A 24,277-nucleotide genomic window follows, 5' to 3' on the forward strand; every position below is an offset into this window, starting at 1 on the left:
ATTAACAGTGAACTTTTAATATTTCTTCGCAAAGTTTCAATTAAAATTACTGATGTTAAAAACAGCAGCTTTTAATAAACGTAGGCAGATCAGTTTTTCACTCTGAAACCCGTTAAGTGAAGGTAGAAGAGTGACAATGACCCAATCACAAGGACCATCTTTCCAAAATCCAAATTGGCAAAGATCCCCTTTCTAAACAATGTTACTGATCAAATGCAAACACACGCTTGAGGAAATTCTCTCTATGCATGTAATTTAGGCTTACATTAGCTTTTTATAAATCTGCTTAGAAAATGAGAAGACCGAAAGGATTGTCGGAGACTTCTACGATTGAAAAATGTTTTGATAATCTCCACATCATGATTTAGTTGTTTTCCCCTCTCTTAAACAGCGCTTATCAAAGGAGGCGTAGCTACCGTATGTAAGTTGGTCATGAAAGAACATCTTGCACGTACGCCTTGTCACTAATCCAGAAGCATCTCGAGTTCCATATGAGAGTACGTGTGTTTTATCCTTAGTTGGATACTTTAGCAGCGTCAAAGACATGTTAGCTGAATCGAGGTCAAATTGAAATCAAAGAATGTGACATTTAGTGTTATTTTGTAAAGCTGATTTTCTGCTCAGCAGAAAATGGTTGCTTCTATAGTTATTTGGCTACACGAATATGATTTAAAATAGCGAGTTAATTTTTATCAGCCATGATGAGCGCTAAGTGCAAGTGACTGAGCAGTGTGTCATTTGTGTACTGGGATGTTAAGTCCCATGGAGGAAGTAGGCGACAGCTGACTGGTCATTCAGCCCAAGTGATCAAATAGTTTTCCTGTTAATAGCAATGGTACAATAAAAACAGAACTTCGCCGACGTACGGATGTATCGGGGTGAGAGCGCTTATCAACAACTGATGATTCAGATGGTTTGTAACAAGGATACCATTGGACCTCGCCTGTTGTCTTGCTGACAAGCGTGAGATTGGATATTTATGACGAGCAAATGGCTAGCGAAATCAAATACACCCGTGGCATATGGGCACGATGTTCAGCTAGACTGGCTGGTGTGACATAAGAGTTGTGACCAAGTTTTGACCATCGGGGGCGCATGACAGCTAAATCGTGTCCAGCGACGTGTGTATCGGTCAATGAGGCGAGCAGTAACCGAACAACTTAGGCTGGAATCGTCCTCATCGCTATCAATAGAAACAACACTTGGCGAATTAAATCTTGGTTACGAAGCATCCTTCCCTTAGGAACTATGTCGAGCAAACCCACGTCAGTCCCATGTTCATTGGATAATTGACTCGCAATATTCGGTGACTGTGACCGGCCAGTTGAGCGATCTTTCACAATACACGATAACAAACTGTCCACGAATCTTTCATACTAAATACGAAGAACAGAGTCTACAAAGGTACTTGCATTTCAGTAAGATTCAAACAATATACCCTAATCAGTCCACTCACGTAAACTAGTCAAGGGAGGGTTTGTGTCTCGAATGTTGAGCAACCGTAGCACTGGGAAGTTGGAAAAGGAGAAAGATAGGTGAATCACACTGAACGGAGTCATGCGACGCAAGACCAGTCAACTGGCCTCTTGGGTTAAACCTGATTCGACCAGAATGCCTTCTCAAACACTCCGTTGGGATTTGTAACTGCGCGGTGGTATTTTTTCCTGACAAGGAACACGATGCCACAGCAAGACTTTACTGGACAAGGCGATGTGAAACTCACTTTAGTTGAGACGCAGGTGGAAATGGCCTCGTTGAAATTTGGTTAATCTGACCAAAAATAAGAGTATGCCCATTTTATTTCTGCCCCGTTAGTCTTGAAAGGGGCATGACGTTGGCGCACCGTATGAAGTTGACTTTTGAACTCTTCGTTGTGCATGGCCACTGCGTGCAAGTCTTTGTCAATGATCGAGGAGAAATCATTTGTATGCAGTGGTGTGGCTTTGAGATGATGATCAGCAACCCACGGAGCTACATCGGATGGGCACCAGACTGGAACAAAATTGAACTATCCTGTGTTTTCACCGAGATAGTCAGAATATAACAGGCCTGTCTTTCTGGTTGACACCATCTAGTTCCTCTGTGAGATTTGATTCAGTATGCTGGGAGGTTCTGCCAAGACTTAAAATTGTTTCATACCGGTACGTAAAGATGGAACCAATAACACATTAGTAAATAAAAATGGAGAATTCAAGACTCCCCCAAAGTGTCCGTTTACACTGGACGAAATATAGGGTTCTCGTATGTGCATATTAACTCACCAGAACAAGGTTGGCTGAAAAACTCCGTTTGTTACACAAGGCAATGCAACAAAAATTGTGGAAGAGCATTTCAGTTTCGTCTTTTTGTGCCTCAGCTTGATCCTCACCGGAACAAATAGCTCCTAGATTATTTGTCCTTTCAAAGGAATCATTATCATTGCATGCGAAATTAGGGGATCATCCTGTTGACATCTTTGTTGATTGCGAAGCAGACCATCGCTGTCTCAAAGAATGCCTTTATACACATCAGAAATCTTTTTTGTCACTTGGAGAACGACATTATACTGAAGTAATAAGATCGGTGTTTTCGATATGAGCTCATTTCAAAGCCTTGGAATTTTTCAAAACCATTTTACACTGACTCATCTCTTCTCTAGTAAGCGTGCTGAAACGTGAGTAACTTTCAAGACATTTTTTGCCTATGTTGAAGATCCTATCTTTTCATTTTTTATATGCGCTCTAGGACAGGTAATACGGCTTACAGTAGCAAACGAAATTTCATCCTAGAAATTGCTCTCGCTTGATATTGTCAAACAATGCTCAAAATCCTAAAAGTACTGCCAGGATGTGTCGAATCGATTTTTGTTTTGTTGACTTCGAAGATGAACAACCAGTCTTAGGTAGATTATGTTGCTCTGTGACTCTCGAGGAAACAATTCTTTGCCAATAATGTTTGGACCGGATTTCTACCTGGAGACTGAATTTGACCCGTACGAAAGAAGGATAATCCTCGTATGACGGATATATATTTTGGAAAACGTCGTTTCTATCAAATCCTGAGGGTTAGTCAGACCTGTAGCATCGAACACCAATTTGAACACCAATGCGGTCTACTTACTCGGACCAGTGATACCGGAATGAGATTTGGCAAACCCCGTAAAACCTCAAAAACCTCAATATTGCAAGCCCACTTGATTAGTGTTTCCCTCGCAGCATCTGCCACAAAACAGCGTCACTAGGCTCCACAAAACACATCGTGGCTTTCAGGCAAATGTTCAGATTTTCAGATTATCCATCATATGAAAATTCAGTATGTACTACTGAAGTTTATCGTAGTCGATGGGTGTCTGAGTGCCGCAGCGCTTCGGGTGGGAAAGAGATGCATAACATTATCAGAGCAAACAGACAAAAGCACACGTTTAACGACTCCTAGGGTGATTTCTGCAAACTGAATGAACTCGCATCAGCCGTTATCTGCTTCAAATATCAGTGTTGCTTTAATTTGAACACAACTGAGATAAAGGAACCGGAATAATGCGCTACTCATGGGCCTGCTAAAAAACTCGTTGACAGCCCACGACCGTTCGCGCCCATCTTGGGGCAAATCAGGTTGGCCAGTCCCCGAGTTTTCGTCAACCTTATGTTCCAGTTGAACCCAAATTACGCAAAATTAACAAAATGCACTCATTTGCCTATCATTTATGTTTTGACGGCAGATTCACCTGAAACCCATTGAACCCAATTACGCAAAATTAACAAAATGCACTCATTTGCCTATCATTTATGTTTTGACGGCAGATTCACCTGAAACCCAGCTGAATCTTAAACGGGACATTCAGCTTGGTTCCAGCCGAGTCCTTCGTCAAAACCAAGTTGGTACGCATATGTGTCCCCTTCGCTAACTGGGACTAGTCCGTATATTGTTTCACATATACTGTCAAACAGTATTTCACTGTTAATTTTTTTGCAGTGGATGACACCGTTTGTAAGTCATTATGAGCATAATTTTACGCTCGTTGTACTTAACAATCAAAGAAGCATTCCGGACAAAATTTAATGAACTTCACATTTAGTTGGTTCGAAGCCCATTATTCTGTAGATGTACGCTTGCAAGCAATTCCTGGCTACAGCAAACACTCTTAGCTTTTCCTCAGTGCACGAAGTTGCGTCACTTTCGCGGTGGAAACTTAATGCCTGGTAGTGAATTTGTCAGAAAGTACAATATCACCGTCTATCCGCGCCATGAGTCTGTTGATTCAAACTGTCGATCGATTGCTCCGCAAATGGGTATCCTCCCAGTGTCTGTGCATTACAAGCTCAAATAGCATGGTCGCACCACTGTTAAATTAGTTAAAATCCAGCGTTTATAAGCACTAGTGGTGAGCCCCTTGTTTGACGATTACAAAGGCAGATTTTGAAACGGTTCAGAATGCGTTGGTTAACCTTTGCAGTATGTAAGGTATGATTTGGCCCCATTTAAAGAGAGACGTTTGCGGTGCGTCTGTTATAAAGAGAAAAAACATGCTCATCTGATCGGACCGCACGAGTGATAAGTAAATGTCTCAGAAGAATGCCAAATTTTCAAGATTTTTTTACAAGAAACTATTTTAAAGGCCTAAAAAATACCCCTTTAAAAATGCCCTTTTATTAGTGGTTTTCTACCTTCCTACCCTACGGATTCTTTGGGTACCACGCTAGTTATACTTTACACGAGTGGTCTAGCAAATGGTTCGGGATCCGGTGACCACGCTTTAATACCATTAACATCCGCTGTGGATGGGATCTGTGTGGTGCTGGTAGCCATCTGATCAGTGTTTCGTAAAGTTACGTCACAAACCGACGTGGTTTTTGTCTGCACTTAACTTTTAAACGATGACCGTTGCAATATACATAGCCGAGCAAGCCCTAATAACGTGACTCTTGTAAAAAGTAGAATATCCTATCGTCGTAATCATTCCTGTACAGCTACTCAAAATGAATGCTTCAAAATGAAAGGTCCAGAATTGCTCTCAAATACCATTCACAAACAGATTATTGTGGATACTTGGCGCAGTTAGTTTAGAGAACATCATCAGAGTTAATCTTTTGGCAAATTTTGGAATCAATCAATCAGTCAATCGATCGTCACAACCAGGACAGTTATTGGGTCGTCGTTCGATGAGTCGAACACACCAATCACATCGCTCAAGTGTGAACACGTTCGCCTGTTCAGACGTGATAATACAGATGCGTCCAACTTGCGTTGGTGGTCTAGTGGTTACACGCTCGCCTCGCATGTCAGATGTCCGGGGTTCAAATCCCAGCACGGCCATTGGGTATGTACTGCTGATGAGCTCTAATAAGAGCGAAACTCGAGTCCAATGCTTCCCTTTGGTGTGGACTCACCGGAATAATTACGCCAGAACAGGAACACGGCTGTTCAAACGAGAGTGGTGTGGCTCTGAACAAACATACCTATATCCCGCAAACCCCAAAATTTTGGAATTGTTGGGTCCTACAACTTGCTTAAGATCATGCCATTGCGTCATGCAGAAGGTGAGCTTCAACTGCTGCAAGCTTTTTCAAGTCCACAAGCATGGCGTCAAGTCACACACAGTGTGTTTTTTGGTGGGAAGCAAAATGAACAACACAATTTAGTTTTATTCACTATGAGAATTGATCAATTAATTTCCACCTAAAGAGAACCTTTGTGTCAATGTTGTGCCCTACCTGATAAGAATCTATCAGTGTGAAATAAGGGGACGATAGAGGAGGCTGACACCACTCAGCCAACTGCAACTACACTAAAATACCAAGAAGTGTGACTGATTTAGAAGCAAGTAATCTCGAGTGTTCTAGTAATGGAATCGCCGATCATTTAACTGAACGCACCCCAATGTGACGCCGATGAAAGCGCCTTTAGAAGTTCTAATTTTCAGCGGTGTCTTAAGCAAACTGGCGTGTGCATATTCTGCGCATGTAATGTAGGACGCATGTGCTTAGGTTAGGTGAGTTCATTTCTATACACCGGAAACTCAAGACTTGCGCGATATTTTCTTCTAAATATTTTTCAGCGGAATACCTAAGCAAAGGACACTCTTTTGGTAAGAGATTTCACAACTTGTGTGATCTTTCTTTGATTGTATATGCAGTAAGGAATATATGCATACATTCATACATTAGAGGGATGCCGCATGCTTTAGAAGTATGCACATCTGCATGCTGCCATTGAGCAGTTTTGGTACACTGGTGTCAGCGCCTGTGAATGCTGGTGAATCGAATAACAGCAAGTCAAAAAAGTCTTGTACTGCAAAGCTGAGCAAATCGGAATAGTTCAGCCTACCAATATGGCCAGTAAACAGATCACGATTGAAACGGACGAATTCGGTGGTAAGTGTCAAGGCTGCCGTCTGTCAGAACCAGTGTTCAAATTTGTCATCGATATACTGCTTGAGGCTCTCTTGACCTCCTCTGAATTTACGGATAGCAAAATATGCCCTCACTATACGGTTTCAGTTGTTGCTGAGAAAAACCTTTAGGTGCACCCCAGTACGACTCTTCATAGTAAATAACATAACTAATTCAGCCGCGAGGTTTGATAATCGGGCAAATGTGTAGGTTCCTGCTAGGTAGAAATAACCGATAGGTTTAGAGTATGATAACCTGTAACGAAGTGTATGAGGATGAGCTTGCAAACTCATTCAGATTAACACAACGCCTACCCGGATGGGCGACCCTGGAATTCATCAAACAATCCTTTTTGTGAAATATTCACTTCTCTTCCTGAATGAGGACTAGCATTTTATTTTTTAGATGTTAAGCTTTTTCATTTCAAGGGACAGGCCGAACTAATTTAAAGTTATCCAAGTAATTGTGTTATATCCTCCGGTGCCGTTTAGTTTCCCTCAGGCTGTATTTTCTTGATGGTCAATAGAGAAACAGGCGAAACACTGTCTTTCGTACAACTGATTCAATAAACCGTCATCACTGCATGTGCGCCTCTAAACCATTTTGCACTGCGGGATTTTCGAACCCCATTACTGGAATTATGCGGACTAGGGAAACACCAACAGGACGTACCAATTTTATTCACGTCACTATTATATTCCTGAGCACATCTACTTAATACGTGTTCATTTAACTGGGGATTTTGCCGTAGGTTTCTAGGAATGGTAAAGGATCACAAGGAAAGGTATAAAGGAAACAGTGCTCAAAAACGGATTGTACGCTGGGACATTCTGCGGTGCACTACTGCAAATACGTTTGTGTTGTTTGTTCGTTACAGGAACACAACAGGACATCTTACCACCTCTTCACTCTTTTGAATATTCTTTCTACAAAATACAACCGTTATTATGGATATGAAACACACTAGAGAGTTATACGTCTATATGGATTAAGTGAATGCAAAAAACAACTTCGAATAATGCTCAGGATTACTGCTTACCGTTGACCTTTAAATACTAACTTTTATTTCATGACAGCGTCCGGAGTTTCAGGTAAACCATTGTTGCTCTTATAAAGGCCTAAATTTCGGCGCCAGTATTGTTAAAGTAATGCATATGAATGGTTAGGTTGGGTGAGGCAGCCTATTCAGGGTCATTTGGGAGGACTTTGAAGCCTGATTGTAAAATTACTACATGGTAATCTAATCAGCATCCTGGTCAATTTGAGAAGGATTCTTTGACTGAAATACCTTTAAAACAGGCTGGCAAGCAGACCAGCAGACATCTGCCGTTATGTCGTTGTTATATTTGCTCTTTAATGCAATATTTTGATTGGTTTTTATTGCGGCGTGTGTGGAAATTGACTTAGTAAGATGTGCACACCAGGTATTAACATTTAGAAGGTAACCAATCTTGTGGAAAGTTGAGCAATTCTCCTACGTTACATGAAATCACAGATAAATGCTTCCAAAAAGAGCCATGATAATACTTTGTGAAGAAAATTAAGCTGGGACACGTTCTAGAGTGGCTGTCAGTTTGAATACCTTCCAAGATGTTTCTGTATCAGAACCGTCCGACTGTTTAAGCTGACATAAGTGACACAACAGCCTCAAGAATGATACTATGTGGCCGCTTGCTTGGTAGAATCGCCTACGCCTTACAGACTGTGACTACTCAACATCTGAATGGTTGAGCCCCTGGATTCACTCTACCATCTCCATTTTTGCTTCCTCTCAGTGCTTTTTAAGTTTAGGAGTGTTTTCCGTACCCTAAGAAAACATCAATTGAAAGGAACCACTTCACCAATTGACTGGCCAAGCCGTTTTTCACAAATTGGGCAAAATGTTTTTTCTCGATGGTTATAAAGCTTATTACAGAAGCAAAGTCTACTTCAGGATTTGAGACGATATCTTCGGAACTGCATGTTAGACTGGGCAGATGTTCGTATGGTTCGTTTCACTGGATACAAAGCACAAATCTTCCCGCGTTCAACTAATGCAGCTCAAGTTATTGGAAGCCGATGCGCTCTGATCAATAAGACACTAAGTTTCAAGTTAGCACAAGTCAGTGATAAAGAAGAGATGGGAATTGAACGGTGGAAGATGCCGTCAATAGCGCGAATTAGGAAAAAATAGAATGATATTCTGAATGATCTCAGTACAAGTTGTACAGTCTAGTACCTTGAATTTTATGGATTACTAACTGCCTGATGAACCGATCCCCATTTAGACCGGATCTTGGCCGCGATAGGCTTTGCTGCACTGACAGAGTTGCACCAAAGTGAGGGTGAAAGCCTGTTTAGTTCAACTGTCACTTTGCATTGGAAACGTTTAGAGATGTGGAAGGATGGTATAGTCTGATGGTCCTGACTCCGCGATCAATCTTTCACATGGAGTATTACAACCCCTTTAGCCGTTGTGCGATGCCCGTATGGTTCATCTGCATCCTTTCGCCTAGAGAGTTTTAGTTAGATATAACACATTTATCAATGAGGTAAACAAGTCTCCAGAGTTAAAATTATGGACCCATTTTGGTCACATTTGATCAACCACTTAAGCGGTGTAAATCGGGCATGTATTTTAATAAGTGCGGAGTAATCAATGAAATTTATAAAATTGAAATCGCCGTGGTTCCGTTTTGTTTGTTTCACAAAGTGCTGATGCCGGTCACGCTGAGTGCTATAACTACCAGCTCGGATAGAGACAATGAAATCAAACCTCCTTGTCAAGACCGTGCTTACTAAAACAAGCAATTTTTTGGTAGATAGTAAAAGTAATTTGTAGCTAATAAATGCAGACAAGCTGCTTGTGGCATGGCCTGGCTGAATATCCCACCTAAAGGACACTGATTATAAAAATAGCCAGGGTTTTCTAAAACCCATACAAAGAGACTTAAACTCCAAAACTAGTGAAAACCTTTTGAGGGTAGCGAGGCAGTTGACAGAATGCAGGTTTTTGTTTTGTTTTCGCAACTCAATTAAAATCGGATTTATTATTCTCATTTGTAGTTGACCGACTCGTGAATAGAGCCAAGGCCCAATGTGAGTATTCGTTTTCCAAAAGCACCCAATTCCAACCAAGTTCTAGTCAATAAATTGGAAGAGACACATAACAAGGCCAGCATTTGCAAACCTAGTTCGGTTAGTTAGAGTTAAATTTGTATAAAATGAAGAGCAGAGCGTGCTGACATTGAATAGTCTGCAATTGCTTTTAGGGATGAACTGTTTGTGTTTGTACTTTAAAGTACATCTAAAAGCCTACGAATATTGCAGGCGTTTCTATTTAACTTCACAAAAAACCTTGTGAGGTTTGCGAAATCTATGGTTTTTCGCGTTATATCGGAAATTGCGCGTATCCAGGGTTTCATTAACACACGCGTAGTTTCACTTGTACGTAGACAAGCATTAGAGTCGATAAAAGTCACTACAACCCATCTCTTGAGATGAGATCAAGTATAGGTGAAGTTGCGTTTCTAGAGTTGCAATGCATAAGACATAATAGAATATAGTGATAAACTCATTGTTGATAAGATGACTTCTCATTTTCTTTCTTTTTTTAAAGGTGTGGAATGGGGCTTGTAATTCAGAAGAAACTTGCTTTTCCGGTTGAAATGATACACAGGTTTCCGTTTATTGTTGTCTTTTTTCTCAGTCAGTAAGGGGTGCAGGAAGAGTGAACATGTTGTAAATGACTTCATAAGGCGGACAAACATTCCTAAGGAGGTGATACTGCTTTTATATGAATTCCAAAGTAGTGGGCCGCGCAGACCTAATGGCTGACTCGAACAATGATCTTAGACCCGGTGCTTGGCCGGTGAAGGTACCAATTCATTAAGAGGATGTAAATGTGGGATTAAATTTGGCCGAATATCCAATAGTATCGCAGAAACTCGATCGATCTGCATATCAAGTCATCCTGGGGGTTAGATTTTAAGAAATTAGCTTAGCCAAGACCAGGCAATTAGCGCTCAAACATCTTGAAAAATTTGCAGTAGACTGAAATGTCATGTAACATAACAACACTTTGATCAGGCGTCAACTAAGAAAGATATTGGCTCCAGTATCTATACCCAGTAAGGAATGGATTGGCACACCGGTCATTCCATATAAAGCAGGAAGATCGGAGGTTATTCGAAGGTTGTTGAACTTGGCCAACATTCAAGTAGCTTTTCAGAAGGGAAAAACGCTGCGCTCAGTTTTGGTGCAATTGAAAGGACTAGGGACTGTGTGTATAAAATTAACTGCAACGATTGCGCTAAGGTTTATATCGGACAAACTGCCAGGGAATTGCACACCAGAATTGATGAGCATAAAAGAAGGATTAACAAACCACCAAGGAATGCAGAATACTAAACGCTGGTCAAAGACTCAGCGATGGCGGTACATGCCTCAGACACGGGGCAGACATACAATAGATCTGGAGAATGTGGAAGTTTTAAAGGGGGGCTGCGATTCACAACATAGCGGCTGTTAGCCGAGGCGGTGGGAATTACTAAGCATCAAAGAGTGAATAGAATCGAGGGTGTGGGGCGAGCGAGCGTATGGAAAGCGGTCTTAGATAAGCCGAGTTGACACGTGACGGTGTGGTTTTCAATCCACTTAGGATCATTAGAAAAAACCGGGGGTGGGTGGGAGTGGAAACCCCAACCGACCAAAGGTCACAGCATCCCTCTTACACAACTATCTTAGCACTAGCTCACCCACACAGACTAACAGAAGGTTCAAACGAAGTTCAAGAGGAACCATCAAATGAACCGAACCAGAAGAACTAGACCCTAGGCAGGACCCAAACACATGTAGGTTTCCCCACCGACCCAACACTTGTTCAACCACTCTAACACACTAAAATCCCTCGGCCGACACCCAACAGAGATTTAGCTTGACTTAGCTGATTGGTTCTCCTTCGGCCTTAGATCTCGACCAACCTCGGAACCTAGCCAATTGGCCTGAAGAAGCTTTTGTGTGCAAAGCGAAACTTTGCTCAGCAACAAATCTACCGATTGTCGCTAAACTTTTTCGAAGACACTTGAAGGACTTCGTATAATGATTTTGTTTACCGGCGTGAACAATGTGTCATGCATTTGAAAAATGAACGGGAGCTAATTTACTGAGCACCGCGTTTGGTCTTCAAGGCCAGAAGACTCGCAGCTGATCTGTTAGGCTGTGAACATGAAACCTGGTTTACAGCAGGCAACACAGTGTCCATTACGGTGCACTTTTTTGAGTGTCGCATCTGCCCAACTTTTTGGCCATTCGTTAGATCAAATGAAAGAACCATGTTTCAACATGACCGCAACGAAGTTGTTCTAGCGACAACGAATTACGAAAAACAAGTAAACGAATGAACGAACGAACAAGTAAATGAACAGCCACCCGTGGCCGAACGGTTAAGTGTTCAAACTACTAGCCGGGAGGTCGCGGGTTCGAGACTCCTTCCTGTTTCGTGAAATGCGCACTGCTGATGATTCCCAATAGGGATGAAACAGCTGCACAGTACTTCTCGGCTTTTCAGCATAGATTGGCTTCACTTACAGGACGAAATCTCCACACAAAAAAGTAAACGAATGAATTCAAATGAAGCTTTCAACAATGGTGCCTTACTATTGCACAAGCTTCACAATAGGTAGAAAAATGTTCCCGCCTTGAGCTGTTTTAAGAGCGGCGTTTCAGTGTGATTCTTGATTAAGCCGCTCAAAAGACAAGTTATAATATATTTGGCCTGGAACGTTGGTTTTTTAAGAGGAGATTAATAGTGAGATACCAGGCAAACTTTAGAGGCCAAGTTTTCGGCGAAAGTGCTTTTGCGGCAGATATTTTGGTTAAAAAGAGGGCTCCCCACACCTCTGAGCTAAGAACAATCTTACTGCTGTCGCTACTCTAGGAAAGATTGAGGTTTCTAGATTAAATTTTTCCGCGGTAACGTTAAAACTGTCCCGATTTTGTAGCGACAATGTTAACAATGGCAAAATTCAAGCCAGTTCCGAGGAGACGTTTTGTTCCCTAACCTTGTACCCTCACTTTGATTGGGTATGCATTTGTCGTAAGATAAGTGACATCTTAAAAACCTAGAGAAGAAGAGGAAAGAAAAGAAGCACCAGGTGGCACCGCTTTCGGCAAAGCGTTGAAATATAATGGTAATTTCCATACTCGGAACGGTAGTCGACCAAGCATTATCTTCAACAGCATATTATTCAACTGCTAAATGTCTGCACACCCATAATTAATCAATGTTCTAATGAGGGTCAAAAAAGGGTGAATGAGGGATACCAATTATAATTTATCCTGGATAGCATTCAGGCATAACATGGGAGAAAGTAAGCCGTCCGATAATTGCCCGAAAGAAAACGGAATCACCAGGATGGGAGAAGAAAATTATTAGACATTTTGCAGCACAAGGCTACTTCAAAACGCGGATAAACTCTAGTCGGACACATGGTTTTAAATAAAGACGAAAGTTTTTAGCTGGTTTCGGAAATGACTGTATGTAAGTCGGATGTCGGGATCTTATGGCGTTCAGACTGGCATAAGCCGAGTTCGTCTTTCAACTCTTCGTCACTGATGGACGTTGAAGAAGGCGGTTGCTGGAAGATGGCATGTTAGCACATCTGGCACAGCCTCCAGCCGAATTATTTTATTATATCCGGTTTTTCCCCAAAGGCCTTACAATCATACTGCTACTAGGTGAAAAATTACAGCTCACGAATATCTGCAGTTTTGCATACACATCTTTTTTAATGTATGAAGAGTTTTTAGACTTTAATGTCATAGTTTCTCTCTCTCTCTCATTGGTGGAGGAACATAGCCATTACGATGGTTTCAGGGGCTGAACCATACCAAATCAATATTTTGAAAGCTATAGAAAAGGATGGTCGCAAACTTCAATCGAGAATTTGCAGCGCGTGCACAGATTCCGAGTCTACCTTTGTGTTATTATTGATGTGGCTATAAGTGTAAGCAAACTGATCCCAGAAACCATACAATTTGAAGGTCGGTAAAAAGGAAGCAGTTCTCCTACAATGCCAGCAGCATCACAATTGTTTGAAGATGATGGACGCGCCCGAACACCTGGTTTTATGTCGGACATTTTGCTTACACTTCACGGTAACGAGCATTTTCTGCCGGTGAAACAATTAAATAGTAAAGATAACCCTCGGCAGCCCTTTATTACCGGTTGCTGTCTCGATATTTTCATCCGGTCTACAGAAACCACTGCAAAGAATATGCAATCTGAATAATTACAGGTGCTACAGGAATCCTGATTTGACCGTTTGTTCATAATTCTTCTTAGACCGAATATAAATAGACTCAGGGAATCAGAAATTTCTGACTGGAAATTTGAACATGCTTTGACCATTTATTTCTCGGAAATTCTAAAATAAATGTCTAAAAAACAAACCCCGTTGAAGTGTGAAAACAGTGTTATAATAAGCCATTGATGTGCATGGCCCAATCAAAAACGCCTAAATTTCATGGATCAAAATGCTCCTGATCTTTTTTTAGCTAGAAACGGGCTTTCTGGTAACCTACTTATCCTAATTCACTTCACTAACAACCAGTATCTTGGGTTTGGTTTCCGGGAGCTAGGGAATCGTTTTTGTGTTTGTGTGACAAGCTTTTCACTTCCCAAATTACCCAAATATGCTAGAAATATCTGCGTGCGCTCAGTGTTCGGTGAATCTACTCTCTAACGGGTATTCTGTGAGCATGGATGCTTTCCACAGTCGAACTTGGCATCGAAACTCTGCTTAGATCAAAGACTTAGTGCGTATAACTTTGCAATGACTTGTCGTTACCTAGGTGGTGGTGTTCGTGTTTAGTTTGGAAATGCAAATTTCGCTCATCTGACCCGTCTTGCCAGCGCGTTTTTAAGACCTATTTGAAACTGCACTGATAAGTCCGTTTATCCGGAGGTTGGAAATGCAACCGAAAGGTAAACATGAGACACGAACTATTTTCTCGAAAATTCCACTATTAGCTTACCATATACAAGGACGATGCGAAGATACTCGACCAATAGTTACGCAGATATCTAATGTCCTCGGTTTACAAAAACAAGAATGATTTGGGGGAAGGGTTCTGTTGACCTTGAACTTGGTGATACCGAGTGATAAAGAAAAACGTCTATGCTGAGAAATTCTTCTGATTATCAAGTTTGAACCAGGCAATACAAATATAATGGCACATCTGGTAACGCAGATGTAAGGTGATAAATAAAAATAGCAACGAAGGCGTCACCACTGTCTTAGTGGCTCCAGCGAGAGGTGTCCGAATTTCAAGGTCTACCGCAAGGTGATTTCCGACCCAGTACCGTCATTCTAACAGTGCTGCCCTTTGAAACGGGCAGCAAGTCACTTCCGCCCGCGTGAAGAAACACAAGCAATTGTGAACGGGTTCATTTAGGTCTTACAATAAATTTGGCTTAAAGCGAGCGACAAAACCGTAGCTGTTATTTGTTTCTTATATCACTTTATTTCAGCTGATCTTACTCTAAGCACATCTAACCAAAACTCCGGTAGATAGCCCAGGTTTAAAGAGAGCCTGGTAAAAAAAATTGACAGTAACAGCTCATCTACAAAAGCCGGTGCACGCCTCACATGCCCTCCCTTGCCTTCGTAGTCCACCGTCGTCATTAAACCAACAAATATAGCGTTTTGCAGATGAGATAAGATGAAATAACTTTTTAGGTTAAAGCCGGTCGCAGTTTGCGAGTGCTGTAGATTGAGAACACACTTGCTGCCCTGAGAATATGGGGTGTCAGGCAACCGTAAATTTCTTCCTAATTTTTAACGGAACTTCCATGCGACGGATTAACAAATTTACTGTGGAAAGTAACAAGATCCCATTTTTATAGGTAGTCGGAAATTAATGCGGGTAGTCAAAAGCTTTAGGTCTGACAAGTAAACTAGGGGGGCTTATTTCAAACGACATGGTACATTGTGGCGTTTTAAACCACCCACTAGTCGCCTTTCACCTTCTTTAGTAAAGGACACGTTCGACCTTAAAATGCAAGTGGTAAAAAAAGTCAACTTATACACATCTGGAAACGCCGTGCAGAGAAACATACCAGTCAGTTAAGGCAGGAAGATGTGCTAACGTGGAAATCGGACAGATGATTGGAAGGGAGATGGTGCAGATTGCACACCAATGGTCAACATCGAAACGTAGTGTACCAAAGACTGTGCAAAATATATTTGACGAATCCGCAATACACTTGGGTGGTAGGGATGGTCAAAGGCGTTTAATGAAGTTATTCAAACCCTGAAGTTGGAATCACCAATTTGACTGTTGTTAGTGTGCGAATTGATGATTGAGGCCTAGGCATTTCATATTGTTCCCACTGATCTACACACATTTCCTGTTATTGTTACTCCAGGAACTGCTTTTTTTTATCAACCCTGGTACATCTTTACACAGCTCAAAATTGTGCACCCGGGCTTTTCAAACAACAGATACTTCCAAAGTTCCCATCATTACTCAGTGACTACCATTCTCTGTAGGAAACCGGACATATCTTTGGCGTGCTTACCACTGCAACCTTTCTGATGAGTCTTCAAATAGTCCTTCCACTAGTTCCAAGAGTTCAAAGAAAATTTGATTCTATCCGCTGGTGCGTTTTCAGAAATATATTTACACAGGGCTAATAAGTGGCATTGCGTAGATAGCCAGGAAAGGTTCCAGGGCGGCGGTCGGAAGAAATGTTCCGTGGAACTTTCGTGATAGTTGAAGTAATCTAGACCATTCGGATTTTCCACAGTTAACAAAGAATACTCTGAATACAATGAATGTTTGTGTTTACGAATTGTAACCAAATATCTTGGCATAGAAAAATAAATTATACTGGACTAATTTTATTGAATTTAAAGTTAACACCTATAAAAAGTGCAAGGCTCATCATCACATGGCAATTATAAAGGCTTTTTTTAATGACTTTTGACATAATTGAAAATAAAAAGAAAATTCGCTGGAATTTGAGGCATCTTCTGGGAGCTGAATGCGTCGCAAAATGCAAAACGCCTTACATCAACCAAGGATAATCTTTAACGTTTCACGCTTTTCCGAGAAAAGTGATTACGCACTGCCTACTGAGCTGTGAAAATAATCATAGGACAACTTTGGAGAACCAGAATCCACTTACAAATAAACAACAAAATAAGTTAGTTAGCAAAGCAAACTAATCGTAGCATTCGAGGTTCTCTGAGTATACACTTTATGCGAGTACATCTAACACGGTGGAAACCCAAATCAGAAGACGTGATTTTGTCTCTTAGGTGGAAGTATTGGGGGATATCTTGGACTTCAGCGTATGGTCCAAAGATTCCAAGCATTTGTTGATGATGCCGACTAAACCCGCTTGATCTGCATACCACCAGGTAAAGTTACGTATCAAATACCGTATCAAATCCAACGGTCATCAGTTATTCAGAACTTCCTTCGTGATCACGGCAGACGCACAAAAATAGGGTGTACACTGGTGTGCCTCTTGCTTACGCCGATTTTTCTGACAGACAAAGTTCCGTTTGGTTAACTTTGGTTTTTATTGGAAATGTATTGCCTTTGCAAAATGTGGAAATGTTGTAACTCAGATGTTTTTATTGCAAGTTGACAGGCACTATCATTATCTGAGATTTTTCGGGTTACCTTCAAGTCAGAAATTTTAGACATTCAAACCGAAAGATGCGAGAATCCGTGAGTGGAAACTAATAAGCTCTCATTTTGTGTAATTACCGATCATTTGGACCACGAATGTGCCAACACATGTGAGCTATCCTCAAATTTCTCGGTGGAAGTCAGACACTGATGGTGTCTGAATGCAATGTTAAAGTAAATCAAATATTCCGCATCACCCAAGTAGGTGTCTATTGTGCTTGCCCTCAATTTCTGCTATGCCCGTTTCATTCAAGTAGAAATGCGTCCTTTTATTCTCTTGTGTAAATTTATTTTAGGTCTTTTGCATACGATTTGTAGGTGAAGATTAGTGCCTCTTTTTGATTAAACAAAAGTCGGCTTATCATGAAAAAACCATAGGCTGTGCATATCGAGAACGGGTTTATGGAGCGGAATACGGGAGGATTTTAGTTAGCAGGTGATGTAAACACTGGGCCAGATTGTCTCGGGAATCAAGTCCTCCCAGGAACGGAGCTACCTCAGCTGACTGAAGTTCAATTCTTCGGTACTGCATGACATTGACGGGAGCTACTCTTTGTTCTCAAAACTCCAAAGAAAATTCCACAATACTCAGACTAGTCGACTGTCGAGTTTAAATTTAGAACTTTAAACGATAAAGATTTTGAGTGGTTGGATCTCTTTTACATCCTCGACTATATCTGTTTAGTGTTCTTTGACACAAGCTTGTGGGATGATTACTCTGACGTGATATACCATCAGACTTTCTGTCATAGGAAAGGTGTGAACACTTCCAAATAAGCTCAGCCCCATTATGTTTGAGGGACAGTCGTCCATACACGTGTCTATACCACGATTCAACTGTCGTGTTTGTGTGTGCCAGGGTGTACACTGGTGTGCCTCTTGCTTACGCCGATTTTTCTGACAGACAAAGTTCCGTTTGGTTAACTTTGGTTTTTATTGGAAATTTATTGCCTTTGCAAAATGTGGAAATGTTGTAACTCAGATGTTTTTATTGCAAGTTGACAGGCACTATCATTATCTGAGATTTTTCGGGTTACCTTCAAGTCAGAAATTTTAGACATTCAAACCGAAAGATGCGAGAATCCGTGAGTGGAAACTAATAAGCTCTCATTTTGTGTAATTACCGATCATTTGGACCACGAATGTGCCAACACATGTGAGCTATCCTCAAATTTCTCGGTGGAAGTCAGACACTGATGGTGTCTGAATGCAATGTTAAAGTAAATCAAATATTCCGCATCACCCAAGTAGGTGTCTATTGTGCTTGCCCTCAATTTCTGCTATGCCCGTTTCATTCAAGTAGAAATGCGTCCTTTTATTCTCTTGTGTAAATTTATTTTAGGTCTTTTGCATACGATTTGTAGGTGAAGATTAGTGCCTCTTTTTGACTAAACAAAAGTCGGCTTATCATGAAAAAACCATAGGCTGTGCATATCGAGAACGGGTTTATGGAGCGGAATACGGGAGGATTTTAGTTAGCAGGTGATGTAAACACTGGGCCAGATTGTCTCGGGAATCAAGTCCTCCCAGGAACGGAGCTACCTCAGCTGACTGAAGTTCAATTCTTCGGTACTGCATGACATTGACGGGAGCTACTCTTTGTTCTCAAAACTCCAAAGAAAATTCCACAATACTTAGACTAGTCGATTGTGGAGTTTAAATTTAGAACTTTAAACGATAAATATTTTGATTGGTTGGATCTCTTTTACATCCTTTACTATATCTGTTTGGTGTTCTTTGACAAAAGCTTGTGGGATGATTACTCTGACGTGATATATCATCAGACTTTCTGTCATAGGAAAGGTGTGAACACTTCCAAATAAGCTCAGCCCCATTATGTTTGAGGGACAGTCGTCCATACACGTGTCTATACCACGATTCAACTGTCGTGTTTGTGTGTGCCGATGAGTTGGTTCCGTGACATTCGAGAGCATCGTCAAGCGTTTTCGGACAACGTTTCTATACAATGCTTTCAATAATGTGTCGGCCAAGTGAAGAAAAAATTCCCCTTCATGTAATATTTACTTGATTTGGAAGATACGGCTAATACCTGGTGAAATAAAATTCCTTGTCGATCAAGTTTTGTCAAATGTCTTTCGTCAATATGAGTCTCTAGGTGAACTACCCGGATAAAGGCCAGTATCTTATTCAGCTGGCACAATATTTGAGGTCTGAAGTACATTATTTTGACAAGTGGTTCCACATGTGAGGCTGCTCGGATGGCGTTGAAAACTCGTCGTGGATTTCTGAAGAATCTCCAAAGTGGTTCATTAAGGGTGACCCTTGAGTAAAAGCAATATTATTTGTAACTGAGTATGGTTACCTACTTGTGCAGAATTTGGTTTTCCAGCGATAATAAGGTTACAGGAATACTGCTATTTATTAGGTTTCAAAAAGGACGGAACCTGTGCCGCAAAATATTCAGCAACCAGTTGAAAAAGACGAGTAATCGTTCCCGCAAAATTTGTTCAACGCTGCACCACAACCATTCAACATTATGATTAGTAGTCGCATTTTTTATTGTTTATAAGGTCTTCACCTTTTTACATCTTCAGGGCCTCCATGATCAGCCGGTGGTATACATCATATAATTACTCCAGTGATGTTAACTTTCAGCGCCAATGATCACAGATCGAACTTTGACCTGTAGTGTAGGCACGTGTCTACTCTATCTACCCCTCCAGACAGTCCAATACCTACCCATCGCTTGCGTACAATGCCGCCTCGAGGCAGATTACCTCGCAACATATTTGAAACATTTACTTCTTGGTGGTTTAATAACGCAAGATGGCTGTGTAGCATAGATCAATGGTCAGTCCATTGGCGCGTCTTCCACCATAATTTCCGCTTCCGTGCATTCAACACAATAGCAGCCACGACCAAGCAGATGAGAAGCACTACCCCAAAGTTGAGTTCTTTCTTCAAACAATGGGAGTCATAAGGCGGGAGCTATATGTTTGTGTTTTTTTTATCTTAAACCCTGTCACTGGTTTTGGCGGAAAAACGCCGGTTTAAAAGTTGTACTAAGGCAACATTCCTTGCTGCTAGCTGAAAACACATCATTCCCCCATAACCGCGGTTTCATCAGCGTCTGAATTACTTCAGTAATTGGATCGATGTCGCAATTTTTAGCATAAACATTCAGCTACCAGATTTGTTGAAGCAACCCCTCTACCCCTATGCAACAGCCACTTCAACCAACGAACTCAAATTCATTTGGGTCACCCAAGATTCAAGGTCACACCGAACTTCACTAATCGCTTGAGACAAAAAAGAAAACAGAGAACTTGCCCACAAGTTACACACCCTAGGGCTTTCTCCATTCGTCTTTTTTTCTTTTTTTTTTGCCAACCTGTTACAAGGCATAAGCAAATCAGCAACCAGAAACAGAACAGCCGCAGCGGATCCATCTTTCTAACAGTATTCGCATCGCCATTTAGTATGCGCGCTCCACGAGCATGAGTTTTTTTTATCTGACCGCGAGCTATTTTTGTGGTAACAGCGCTCAGAAAATGTTGACGTCAGTATGCGTTTAGGAAAATCTGTCCCTAGTAAAAATCTCATGTTGGGCTTAAAGACGTTCTTCGTTTATTCAGATTAAGCCGGATAACACAGAATAAGGGAGTGATCTGGCTTATTGAGGCATTAGGAAGGACAAAACCCTATCCGCTAACATCGCTATGGATGTTTTAACCGCTAACACGCCTTAACCATATGATGGACACTATCAAGTAAGAGAATTACGGCTCACCGAAACGGAAGAGAAGATCATGTGTGAGAATTTCTCCAGCGTATATGGAGAAAGAAAAGAGGACAAAGGCGACACCCAGACTGAAAATTGGATTCGATCTTCCAAACTCATGCCCAGAAAGAGAGAGTTTATGCATTGAGAAAATGCAGCAACAGTCGTCCTCCATGAATATATATGTCATATCTGCTGATTCGCTGATCCGTGGAATCTGCTGCTGACTCGCTCCAGTGCCTAGTTGAAAATTGGATCTTCCAAACTCATGCCCAGAAAGAGAGAGTTTATGCATTGAGAAAATGCAGCAACAGTCGTCCTCCATGAATATATATTATATGTCTGCTGATTCGCTGATCCGTGGAATCTGCTGCTGACTCGCTCCAGTGCCTAGTGTCGGAGAGAAAAGACTCACAGAAGGGAACACAACAGCTGTATTCCGAACAAGCGAGTGAGTGAGAGTGCAAAAGTTACAACGGCCCCACGCTTTTTAAAGGAGACTTTCTGACATTGATTCAGGCTGTCTGATAGGCGTTAGTGATCACCCATCAACATCGATCGTGCCTCTGTGAAAAGCTTGAACGCTGATCACATTCGGTCGTGCCTCTGTGGCCGCAAGAACACTCATCAGGTCTTGCTGAATTGATTGAATGATTGAGTGGCCTGGATGCTTGCCGGCCTTTCAGCTGAGTTTTTGGTGGAGCAGTAGGTTCCGGGCGTTTTGAAGTTGCTTTCAGGAATTTGGCCTTCCTGATAATATATCCTTGATTCTTCTAGCAAGTTATGAATCACCTGAGTGGATGAAGCAAGAAACAGCGTCAAAGGTGAACTGAGGGAGACTGTTACGGTTTCCTATACGGAACTTCGACTTACATGTAGGCTTGAAGGACACGAATAGCAAAAGAAAGAACTGGGTTCGGAAGTCATCTAAAATACTTGCACAAAAGTGGGCAAAATCCATATCAAACTCCAACTGTCTACGTTCGTGGCGTCAGGTGCGTAAGTCGGTCACTGGCCTGGACAGTGTTGTGTCAGACTCTGTACAGTCGCCAACGGTGAGCGCGCTAGTTTGAGTTGAGTCTGTCCCTTCCGCGGCCGGTCCCGTGATTTAGATTGCCGGCGGGATCACAGAAAATTCACGACAGAAGGTGCCCAAGCATTCTGAGCAGACGGCGGACGAACATGCGTGCAAAAGTAGATCAGCTACGCATAGTAACACACGCTCATAAGCTAATTTATCAGTGTCGGAAGAGACGGCTTTACAGAGATTTGAGTGGGGTTACATATTAGAATGACAAGTGGGAATCAAAACACGTAAGTGATGTAGTCAAGTGAGTGGACACACTATCGCGGTGTCAATATAGACCCAATACTAACAACGCTTACGTTGGCATAACTTTTGATTCAGCGGATGACCGGTCACTTCGTTTATTGTTACCAATTCATAGAGCATGGATATAACCGTCTGGCTTGAAATTTTCATCCGTTTGTTCAGCGTAGCGGTAAGCCTTGGCATCCTCTAATCTTCAAATGCATTCCCAAACGGAAACACTGCTGAAAAAGCAGATATTTTGCACTAGGAACATTACGCATCGTTTGAGAAAGAAAGAAACGATCAACATTGTCCGACCTCGCTTAGTGTGACTTGTTAAGCAGTTATTTTGAATGTATGCCATCTCGGACAGCAGAGGTGTAACACGCCTGACAGCACCGACCGACATTAAATGTCATGCCTTCTTTCTCTACATTCAAGAGATTGATTCTTCTCGTCCAGGTGTCAGGAACCACTATATTTCACGAAACGCTTGTTCCCTAAAATACCATTAATTCTAGGAATGTAGCGGACACTCCAGTTTTGATATTTGACATTTTTGCGCCTTATTGTGATCGTGAGCTAGTCACTTTTCCTCACGGCTCTAATACTGCACAGGGGAAGATATGACTACCTGTTTAAATCGGCAAGCCGGACATCGGGGACAACTTGAGAGAAGTCCACCTTATATAACAGAATAAACATGAGTAGATGCTATATTAATTACTGGCGTAGTTATTTATAAATGACAAAGCTTCACGAGCAGTGATGTTCGGGAATGAGTGTATCATTCAGTAATCTGAGGATAAGAGAAAGACGAACCTACCACAAAAGAAGTTCATAATATCTTCTCAAAAAAGCAGTCTAGTGAAGGTTCTTGCTGTGTATGAATAATTGTGATTTTTTTGGACACTGATTAGAATAGAGTTTCAGGTACATTGAAATCTTTGGGGAGAATACCTCAAGTCAAGAGTGGCCTTATTGGAGGCTACTTTCGCGACCCCTTCTTAGACGACACAATTATCGGATGAGAACAAAGAAGATTTTAGTTTCATTCCCGGAGCGATTAACATTGAAAGTTTCACATAATTTATTTTTACATCTGCAGTTACAGTCAATTCTGACATGCAAATCATTATGGGTGCTCATCTTGAGGAAATCATCTGTTCCGATTTCATGACATCAAGGTTTTTAGGCACACAGTCATTTGGACACCCAAAGAAAACTCCATCTTTTACAAATCTGGGTGATCGAAGACGAAACATTTAATACTGCAGCCAAACGGTGACATATTACTTAACCGCATAAATGGCTTGTTTTTCGGCCATCCAAAATGATAAAAAATTTCAATTCTTTTCACAATCATGCATATCTACACCATCGTTTCATTTTACAGAAAGTTAAGGTCAAAAAAGGGTTTTGTGCAATGCCATCTTTAACAGTGGTTTTATTTACTCAGCGCCAACCTGTTCTTAAAAACCCATGAACTACACAAATTCGGTTTACCTTATTGAGCGCTCGCATACAACTTATCGTATTTTCTGTGTGTCAGATGAAACAATTTTCACATGTCAATATGGTTAAATCCTGGTAGTTCTACAAGATTATTGCAAATAATCTTTGTCTCTGTTACAAAAGCCAGCCAAATAGAAAAACGGATGCATCTCCGTCCAAACTCTACAGGTTAAGAACGCGTATCTTTTAGACCGATCATTTGGAAATCATATAGTATGGTGAGCCAGTAACGTATTACACACGTGAAAGTAGCACGCTCAGTTCATTCAGAGATCCAAAGGGCCGCACTGTTTTCCCATAAGTTGAAATCTGTGTTGGTAATAATGATCTAACTTCCAAACACTAGGAACCATTTAACTTGCCACGGCGATTACCCCTTTAGATGTATCCGTTGGAAGAGTGCAAGACTAAAGCATCTCGAGTAATAATTGATTCTCCAACGACTCGGCGCACTAACAGGATCTGGAAGAATGCCTCAATATCTAGTTACCTTGAGGCTTCGCACTGCGTCCTTTCGGGAGATCGTGCATGTTTCTTGAGGCGGTTGTTTTGGTTAGTCTGCAACAAGGCAAAGACTCGAATTTCAAGCATTTTTATGTTCGCCAGGGGATTTTAACCCAGGACATTGGACACGTGAGGAAGACATGTTACCAACAA

The 24,277-nt window shown here is 41.4% G+C and overlaps 1 protein-coding gene across 1 annotated transcript; it reads left to right on the forward strand.

The window, feature by feature from the left end:
- Positions 1-6,307: 6,307 nt before the first annotated feature.
- T265_01706 (hypothetical protein) lies at positions 6,308-10,878 on the forward strand (the record flags this gene model as incomplete). The annotated part of the gene is made up of 3 exons (XM_009165772.1): positions 6,308-6,350; positions 9,967-9,982; positions 10,437-10,878. 3 exons carry the CDS (start codon positions 6,308-6,310, stop codon positions 10,876-10,878), a joined length of 501 nt encoding a protein of 166 aa, XP_009164036.1.
- Between the last annotated feature and the right edge of the window lie 13,399 nt (positions 10,879-24,277).

Source organism: Opisthorchis viverrini (assembly GCF_000715545.1).
Source record: "Opisthorchis viverrini unplaced genomic scaffold opera_v5_18, whole genome shotgun sequence".
NCBI lineage: Eukaryota > Metazoa > Platyhelminthes > Trematoda > Opisthorchiida > Opisthorchiidae > Opisthorchis > Opisthorchis viverrini.